At 42.8% G+C, this 10,099-nt stretch overlaps 1 protein-coding gene across 2 annotated transcripts in view; it reads right to left on the reverse strand.

Annotated features, from left to right (window-relative positions):
* Nucleotides 1–9,373, reverse strand: part of Rspo3 (R-spondin 3) — an 84,133-nt gene extending 74,760 nt beyond the window's left edge. Inside the window, exon 1 of one of the 2 annotated variants that reach the window (XM_057762030.1) lies at nucleotides 8,785–9,373. In XM_057762030.1, the coding sequence (XP_057618013.1) occupies nucleotides 8,785–8,881 (97 nt within the window). In that variant the 5' untranslated portion in view covers nucleotides 8,882–9,373. The remainder of the gene's footprint in view (nucleotides 1–8,784) is intronic. The other variant, XM_057762031.1, reaches the window with a different exon arrangement.
* Nucleotides 9,374–10,099: the final 726 nt, after the last annotated feature.

The raw sequence follows: 10,099 nt of genomic DNA on the forward strand, positions 1-10,099 counted from the left end.
ATGATCAGCAACTTATGTTAGAAACTGCCTATAGGGAAGGTTGAGGAGAGAGGATGAAGGCGAGTGGTGAGCTGGAGAATACAAGGAGTGAGAAAGAGCAAGTAAGGAGGAAAGGAGGAGAAAGACCAAGGTGGAGTTTGAGAACCTAATGACTCACAGACCAAGCTCAAGGATGAAAAGAAGGTGAATCTTGAAAGGCTGGACTTTGAAGCTAAACTTGAACAGCCATCTAGAGACTGAATATCATCTCTGTGATAACAGAATAAACAATAAATAATAAACAGATAAAATGAAACTCCACATTGCTTCTAGGATGGGTGGGCTGAATGGGGTCTTTTGGGGAACATGCCAAGTAAAGTGTTTTTGCTGAGAGGCAAGAAGATATTTAGGGAATTTATTGTTACTATAATATTCTCTTAAAAGACAAATGCAAATGTTAAAGTATGATACACAGAATGCTACCGTGGCCCTGAGAGCTGTGAAGCTCTACTTTTATATGAGGCATTTAACATGCTTGGACATACCATTCTATCGCCTCTCTGTTGAAATGACACTTGTTCTGTGTATGTGGCAGCCTTTGTCAAGGAGACTATACTCATACCTGTAAGGCTCCACTGTAGCTGTTAAACGCAGCAATCCTTCTCTTACTTGACTGAATATATGTCAGGGAGGTGGTATTCTAAAATAAGTAGCTCTTAGATTCTGTTACTTTACAATGTGTGGTAGTGGCTTTTATTATGCAGTAACAAAATGCGGGCCGTTTCACCACTCATCTTCAGGAATGTACTTTCTATTGGGATATAATTACAAATATGCTTCTGAGCATATTTCTAGAAACAGTTTTGGGGAGGGAATATACAGCCTACTTTACTGCACATTAATTTTATAAAGGTGTCCAAAAGTAAGATAAATCTAACTCATACTTCTGCCAAGTCCTTAAAATACTGGGAAAAATATACTCCCTTTGCTATGAAGCCTCAAAATGAATAGATGAACCAATAAGAAACCTTGGACCTGACTATTATAATAGCTGGTTAAAGACTGATTTGGTATGTTGCACAATGTAGATGAAGTAACTGAACGCCTTCCAATTTCATCCTCTCCTGAGATGAGCACACTTCCATGGAGAAATCTCCTTGAAAGGGGCAATGCCCTAGATAGATGCTAGGTCCAAGTCCAAGTACAGTGGTTCAAAACCATTCAACATCTGGCAGTAATGTATCTTCCATTACTAGAAAGTTTTTCAAGTCTCCTTACGATCAGTGGCAAAGTAACATGTTCCGTAGGTAGTAGAAATTCTTTTTTTTTTTTACTTATTTATTTATTTTTATTCTTTTTTAATTAAAATTTCCACCTGCTCCCCATTTCCCATTTCCCTCCCCTCCTCCCAAATATTGCCCTCCCCCCACTTCCCTCCCCCTATCCCCACTCCTCTTCTCCTCCCCCCACTCCATTCCCCCTCCCTCTCGATCTAAGCCTAATCGTCAACTACACGATTTGGCAATTTAGAACTATCATTCATGATACCAGCAACCACTCTCTTACATAACAGAAAGCACTATAACCAAGAAACTCTTGTTGAGAATAACACATTAAAGCATTTAACATGAACCACGTGATTTAATGTAATCACGCTTACACTGCATGAATAAAAACTTTTCATAAATGAAGGAAAAGGAAAGCATCCCTGTTTTTTTCATTTAATATGTCCAACTATCCCTTCCTTCCTTCCTTCCTTCCTTCCTTCCTTCCTTCCTTCCTTCCTTCCTTCCTTCCTCCCTTCCTCCCTTCCTTCTTCCCTCTCTCCCTTTCTCCCTACCTCTCCCTCTCTCTTTTCTATTAGTGACACTACTGTCCTTCACTGCAGCTCTTGTTGGTCTCTGAAATTAGAGCTCAAGTCCTAAGTGGCTTCCAAGCTCCTCAAACTAAAGATAGTTCAAAAGTAAAACACATTTCTTTCCAAACCTACTTGACTCATTCTTGTCTTTGCTTGTGTCTATTATTTTTCTATTTACCAGCATCTGAATCCTCATGCTCCTAAATTGATGCCAAATATGGTCTTGCTTCCTCTTCTTCTTCGTATTCAATTAAGTGCCAAGGGCTATTGATTTCATCAACATGAGTCATCTGCATTATTCTCCATCTTCATCATGCCGTGTCCTAGTGTAGGCCTTTTGTCCTTAAATGTGGATTATCAGATGTGGCTTTTTCTTACCTCCACAGGGCACGTCTAAATGCTGCTGTGACAGGCAAACTCTGTAACATTCCTCCACTTGGCACTCTGAACGGACTCCCAAAATTGTTAAATCTGAGGACAAGATGAACCTGCCTGGGTGTTCCTATTGAAGCCTTGGCTTTGTTTTCAGACAATACCTGAAGGATGCAGAATGTCATATGTGACCCATTCTCCAGCTTGAGCAATCACTTGGTTAATCTCTATAGCATGTCTTCTGGGTTAAATTTACTTATTACAAATGAATGACTTTATTTGTTTGCTTTTTTAAGCCTAATAAACCCAGTTGAGTAAGATGAGTAATTTGGAAGAACTATTTAGCTCTCTGCTCATGAATTTTGTTTCACAAAAAAAGATTAATAGTTGTTAAGACTATAGGATGGTGTGGACCTAAGTACTTTTTTTAAAAAATGACTCAACCCTCTTATCTTGTCACAGAGAAAATACTGTCTAATATGGTAACAAGGGTTTGTGTGGGTCATGTAAATACTAGTGATTGTGCTAGATCATGAATCGAGATCTTTAGCTCTCTTTCCACTCTTCCTAATTCCCACTGGGGATTTTCTTCTTTCAGATCTCAATCTCTATGACAAACTTATGAAACTTGTTTGTTACCAAAACATTAAAGGTCAGATACAACACTATATAAAACAGTGCCTTGAAGAGTTAGGCAATATTTTGCATAAAATACAGACAGTTACAATTATGGATGTATATGATTGAACATACTCTGTGGTACCACTAAGCTGTTTTTTTTTTTTTCAGAGACCTTTAGTGGTAGTAAATTGTTAGCTACATCACTTGCAGACCTTACAATTAAGGCAGAGATGACCTTAAAAGATAAGAGGCACTGTCAGTGGATGTTTTGTGAATGAGCACTTTTCACGTATGAAATGATTTCAGATATTTTATTTAAGTGTTGCATTGTTGAAAATTTTCAGATGGAAAAATGGGAATCTTAGCATTCAGTGACACCCAGACATTTAGCATTCTTGACAAGCTATAACCTTTGATAATGGAACACTCCATTGTTTTTAGCACTTCTTAATAAATATTAAAATTAGATTGCTAGTAATGCTTTGGAATTAAAAGATGTGATTGGGCACATTAAACAAATAGAAAAATCTCCAGTATCTTTCACAAATTCATATATATATATATATATATATACTTTATGTATATTATTAAGCTTATTTGCAAAGTATTTCAAATCTACTAGTGACTCAACAGATGGTAATTTCCAAGATGACGTATTCATTGTAATCTTTTAAAAATTGCAGCAATCTGTCTGTATTTTCCCACAAAATCAAAAGCAAGACAAAATCCACCAAGTTATGAGTCAAGATACTTCAAATTATTGCTTTGGAAATAACACTAGTGTACAATATATTATAAGAAGAAGGGACCACCATTGCTAAGTCAAGCACAATTCCAACACATTATCATGACTGCCTCTTGCTGTATTCTCAAAACTTATAGATGTTTTCCTAATTGCAACCAAAGTTGATTCTTACATTTCATGAAACACAATATCCACTCTGGTGGCATTTCAGGAATTCACTGAAAGTTAAGAATGGTATTTTTTTTCTGAGTGGGAATAGGTGTATGAATCAGGGAAATGCTCAGGTTGAGTGCTTTAAAAGAAGATAAAGATAAAAAAGTATTAAATTAGAATATCAGTAATAATTGTATTTTTAAGCTTCATTTTTGTAATTTCAGAGTAGTATTTTAATATTACTATATGTAAGGTTCTGAATTGCTTTCTCATGAAGGATTAAAAACACTATACATATTTAAAATAATTAGACATTTAACTGGAAAATATTTTAGATATTTAGTAGCAACGTAGAGATCCCTACCCAGATTCAAATAATCTAAAAGGATCAAATGTCTAATAAAGTCGTTTTGTAGTAATGTACCAAGGGTTTTCCTATAACAACTTGAAAATCAAATTTTACTGCATGTTGTAATTTCAATTCATTGCTTTCTGGAGACCTAATTTGTAGAACATTAAAAACCATGGAACTCTTTAATGGAGAAATGGCTTAGTAAAGCCTATCTACTTACAAGCTTAACTACTGCTCATACTGCATGTTCAAAGGAATACTGAAATATTTGTGGTATACCCTTTTCACTTGCTCTTACATCCTCAGTGCTTAGAGTGACATGGGCTAAAATGACAGTATTTCAAAGTAGCATTTTTCAGGTGGTTAGGACAATCTTTCTCCTGAAGCAGTGAACATGGATTTAAAACAGTAGCAACAAGGTATTTTGGGAAACAATCCTTCTAGTACGAAGATGATTCCCTTAGAACTGAGAAAGGTAAATGCATTTTGCTTCTATTTTTGTGTAGCCACCACTTCCTAGGAAATTGAATTTATCTTTGATTTTCATTCATACCATATGATATGCCTTAGAAGCACTTTCTTCAACAGATTCTGCTCATATCACTGTCAAGCTATTTTTCTCAAAACTGAGGCATACAGGTGAAGAATGTAGTCCAGTGAGGAAAAACATGTATTGTTCCCAACCTCCAAATGAAACACTCAAATTAACAACTTAAAAGGTCAGTGTGTTCTTCTTTCATCTGTTAACTTGTCTTCCAGGACCAGCAGTAAAATTACCAGGAGTGCATCAGAACGTTACACCATAAGTCAGCATTTGCTACACTGTCATAAGCCGTGATCAATGTATTCCACTAAGTATATTATCAGTGTAATTATTTTTGTTGTATTCTTGCTTCTTTTTGATGGTTCTCTAAAGATTGTAGTAGCTGTGTTTTAATTGTTAGACATAAAATGAATTTCTAAATCATGCATGGTGTATAGTGTGGAACGCTAAGATGAAATAATAGATGCTCATATCTGAAGACCATGGTCCCTGATGGCCTGCTTCTGACAGTAACTCTCTGGGGCAGTATCATCCTATAGAGCCCTTTGGATAATCAACTCTATGTTGAGCAACTTCGGTGTGCAATATTTGACATTTGTCCACGTTGTAGCAATACTTATCAAGATTATGCTATTTGAGCAGAATAGCTTATTCTCCAAACATATTGGGAAAATGACAATCTGGAGATGATAAAGTTAATTGTTTTAACAGTCTGATAGCCTCTCTATGGCAGGGCCAGAACATAGCATAAATGATAAAGGGCAGAGAGATTTGTGGGAGAAGACAAACTTCATTCACTGACTCTCTGACAGGCTTTTTGGGTTTTGATTCTTAAACTCATTCTCTACAGAGGCAAGATCAATGTCAGCCAAGTGACAGTTCTTGAGAAATGTGATGCATTAGGAAAGAATTGCGATTGTTAGGATAAAATGATGCTTAGATTTTTATTAATATGCAAACCAAAATTAGAAGCTTGGTTTTTACCAAACTTCAAAGGAAAAAAGATTGCAAGGCTGGAAATGAGATTAAAGATGGAGTTTAGGTTTTGTAAATTCACATCCAGGTTCCAAATCTGGGACTTGCTGCTAAAAAAAAATCTTGCTGGACGGTAATTTCTTTTGAGTAAAAACTTTACATTTTATCCTGAATAGATTTATTTTGTCATTGCTGAATACTGTGTATCAATTAAAATCAGTACAACTTTTGTTGTGTGTATTCACTGTAATTATACAGATATTTAAAAGTACAAGATATCTGTTTTAAAGCACTATGGGTCTTTTTTTTAAGAGAAAATAGTAGTGCATAATAATTAGGATTTTTTTCTTTGCCAAGTAGAGCTTAGTAGAATACTGATTATTGTACAGAAACAGAGGAATATTTGCATAACTTTGTTGGCTATTTCTGACAACAAATCATGGTGTTAAATATGAACATGATTAACTTTGCACTGACACTCCTTGCTAGTAAAGGCCTTTGGTACTGAAACATTCAAGAGACTACTTAAAAAACTTTAGGAAATATTTTTAACCTTAATTTTCCACTTCCATCGTTAGTGATGTTTCTAAAAGTTTAATAAAATGAAGTTATTTATACAAGGCAAAAGCAATACCCTTAACTGCTCACTTTAGTTGCCCTAGTGTGGAAGAAATAGGGGTATCTGATCAGTTTTAAAATAATTTGACCACTGCTTTATTATTCATTATAAAAACTCCCAGTTACTCTTAAGGAAATTTTTATTCAGATATTTCAAAAAACATGATTCAGGTTAATTTATGAATGTGTGGCGTTAATTTCGAGTTTCTGGACATTGAACAAGGACATTTAACCCTCTGATCCTTGCTCCAAAAAAAGTCATGCTGAACCAGCCAAATCTTTCTTCTGTCTACTTAGACGACGCAAGGGGTCGCCCCTCTACCAGGATTGCAGGAGCAACCAAACTGCAACCGCAGACTCAAGTGCCGCCTCAGCAGCAGAGATGCCTGCAGGAACTCTTTTCCAGACTCCCATAGAATCACTGGAATTTCAGCTCCAGTTCATCGATTTCCTCTTTCATCCCCTCAACACAACCAGAGGGCGCCTTTGACTTGGCCTTGGGAATATCCAGAGAGAGAGAGAGAGAGAGAGAGAGAGAGAGAGAGAGAGAGAGAGAGAGAGAGAGAGAGAGAGAGAGAGAAACTTCTCCTTTAGACTTCACACATCACCCATCTAGTCCCAGTCCAGATGTGCGCACCCAGAGTTTCCCCAGTTCTGGTCCTCACTCGGGGAGATGAGAACGAACGCACAGCAAACTTTCTTTGCTTTCTTTTGTTTCCTTCAGAAACAGCAGTGACCAGTCAGAAACCCAGGTACCAGTCACACTAATGCACAGTGAGGATTCTGCCCCACTGGGGCAAGTATGGAGCTCCCAAGGGTGGGTGGCTGTCACTACCAGGTTGGAGTGGCCTGTAAGCGATGGACGGCAAGAAGCTGTGTTTCTCCTGAATTCGGTTTCCCCACTGGCCCTGAAACTCAGTGCTCAGTGGACCTAGCTTGCCTGGGTGGATATGAGGATCTCTGAGCCCCAGGCTGCTGCTTCCGTGCAGCAGCAGAAGGGCCTGAGTGATAGACTGGGTGGGAGGGTTGCACAGAATACAAACCACTCAGAGGCCAAGAATAATAAATCGGGTGCCCGGACATGTTTAGTTTAGGCCCTCCTGCGCAGAGACGCGATCCGAGAGGCAGTGGAGCCAAATCGGACTCCAAGTCTCTGGCGCTCCCGCCCAGCCACGATTTTTAAAGGCAATTTTCAGGTGAATCAAACTTTGTCTGGCCTGGGCTTTGCGTTACAAAGAGAGCTTTCAGGGGACCCTCACGTCCAGGGCCAGGGCAGAGACAAACAGTGGCGAGAGGCGATTAGTAAATTTTCACTCCACACAAGTGTTGTTGTGTCCAGAGAGTTGCAGGCGTTCCTGCCTCAAGGGTTTTTGCGGGCTGGACACTCGGGGAGAGATCTCATCGGGAGACCAGACAAGGTCGTGGGCTGACTAGCCAACTCGCCTGAATAGCTTTACAGAGTGATGTCAGTTAGTTCCCCTCCCTAGTTAGCCCTGGGCTCCTGTGCCCTCTGTCAAGCCAGGGTCGTCCTTAACTCAGCGAAGGGACTCTTCTCGCGGGCACCCACAGCAGAGCTGCGCACCGGGCCACTCGGGAACAAATAGAAGAGCCACCCTCGCATCTCTGCCCGAATCTCTGAAAGGTGCCCCTTTGGCTCAGAACAACTTTGGTGGAGGCTTCCCGGACATCTCTATCTCATTCCAGAGAGAGCAACCTACACAGCCGCTACAGAACACTCTTCTAGGTAGTTGGGTAAAGAACAGTGAGGAGATGAGCTCAGGGGGAACCCCATTCTCTGTGTGTCTGTCTCAGGGGACCCACTTGAAAGAGTCTGAGATGGCCAAATCGCTCACGTGGGACAGGCAAGGCAAGAAGGTAACTGGAGTTCCAAACCTCCGGCGTTCCTCTCCATTCAGACTCCAGAGCGTGGGACATGGGGCAACTCCACAGGCTGTCGTGGAAGCCCCAGCGCCCCCGCACTACTCTACTCCACTCGTGCGCACGTCGTGGAGAGAGCAGTAGCGCAGGCGCTAGCTCACTGCCTCCCTCCCCCCGGACCCGCCCCAGGATGCTTGCCTTGACTACCAGAAAGCAGCCCGGGGAGGAGGGGGGCAGCCAAAGCTCCCCTGAACCAGGCGGCAACTCGCGGTGTGCTGGTGCTGCGATGGGCCAGTATCAAGCCACCCGAAGGCAGGACGGGCGACCCAGCTGCCTGGGGCTCTAGGCCTCCGTTGGAGTCTCCAAAGTAAAGCACACATCCCTAGAGCGAATCTAAGCAAGAAACAGAACATTTCCAGATCCCGAATTACAAGGGGGCGGGAGCCAAGCTAGCGCCGGGTGCACAGACCCCAGCTCTGGCTAGAGAAGGAGAGCCCATGCCCGAACTGTTATCTCCTATGAGAGGCGTAGGATGGAGGCTGGAAGGATTATTTCCTCTGGCAGCTGACTCTGGACAGGCAAGGAGACAGGTGAATACAGTGGAAGGGAGGAAACGCTCAACACAAACCAAAACAACAACAACAATAATCAAAAGAAAATAAAAACCCTAAAGCAAACCCTGCACTTACTTCTTCGCTGGCGCCGTCCCCGGGAGGCGTTTTGGCTGCCGATGTATTCCATAAAGTTCAAAATGATAAAAAACCAAGAAATCAGTCGCAAGTGCATAGTAACCCAGTAATGTTTCTCTTCTTTCTCTCCTTTTTTCTTTTGACTGTTAGTTATATTAAATGTTTTTTTTTTAATATATACGTAGGTTTTAGGCGTGTCTATATGGAGCGCTGAAGAAGCAGAGCAGCGGGACTTCTCCACTGAGATCCAACAGGCGTGCTGTGATGGCAAGCGAAACGGGGCGGGTGGGCAGGGAAACCAACAATTGCATTCTCAAATTGTCCGAACACAGCCGGCTGCTCTGAGGTGGCTGTCATCGCCGCGAGCGAAGGTTGCAGGAGCCTCCCGGCTGGCTGGCGGCAGGTTAGCCTCGGCTGCGCAGTGGCGGCGGCCGCGGGCGGGATCCCAGCGAGCAGTGACCCCTGGGGCTCAGAGGCTGTGGCGGCTGCGGCAGTGGCTGGGACCCCAGGAGCACTGTGGAGCGGACGCCGTGGGTACCGCGGCCATGGCCAAGGGGCTCTGGAGAGACCCAAGCTGCTTCTGGCGTTCCCGAGCAGGAGCCGCTCCAGTGTTGGGCAGGGCTGGAAGCACCCCATTCGGGAGGAGGGGGAGGGAGGGGGAGAGAGGGATGGCTGCGGGGGGCGGGGGGAGCTCGGGGGGCGGGGAAGGAAACTGCAACAACCCCGAGCGACCTCAATAACTTTCAATTTCAAGAGGGAAAGAGGGAGCTGGAAAAGTACAGGCGTTGCGATTTGGCAGAGGGACGGGAAGAGGCGCCTAAGGGGTCCAGGGTCTGTGCTGGAGCATCTCTGGACACTGCAAGGACTGCTGGAGAAGGGGAGCGGGGTTGGGGGAGGCCCTCGGAGGGATAATTCGGACCGGGTGAAGTGGGCGCACCGGGGCTGGGTGCGCTGAGGTTTCTGATCCTGCTGTCCCAAGTACCCCAGGCCCCAAAGCTTCTGTTGTCCTTGGCCTCTGGCGCTCAACGTCCTTGACACCCAGTCCCTTGGCTTTCCAGAGACCCCTCCTCACTCCAGCAACCGGTCCTGGGCAACCCGCCTCTCCTCTCTTCCACCGGGGTCGCTTGTTTCCTGGGTTTTCTGGTCACAGATTTCTCTCAAGCTCTCCTTAGCCTGTCTCGGTTTCTCTCTGCTGCTGTCTCCTTCAATGTCTACCCCCTCCCCCCTTTTTTCAATGAAAATAGCTGTGATCAGGTGTTGGGCAGGTGATCCTAAGGGGTGATTAGATGGGCTTTATCCTTCATTTTGAAGGTGA

Source organism: Chionomys nivalis, chromosome 2, assembly GCF_950005125.1.
Source record: "Chionomys nivalis chromosome 2, mChiNiv1.1, whole genome shotgun sequence".
Classification (NCBI taxonomy): domain Eukaryota; kingdom Metazoa; phylum Chordata; class Mammalia; order Rodentia; family Cricetidae; genus Chionomys; species Chionomys nivalis.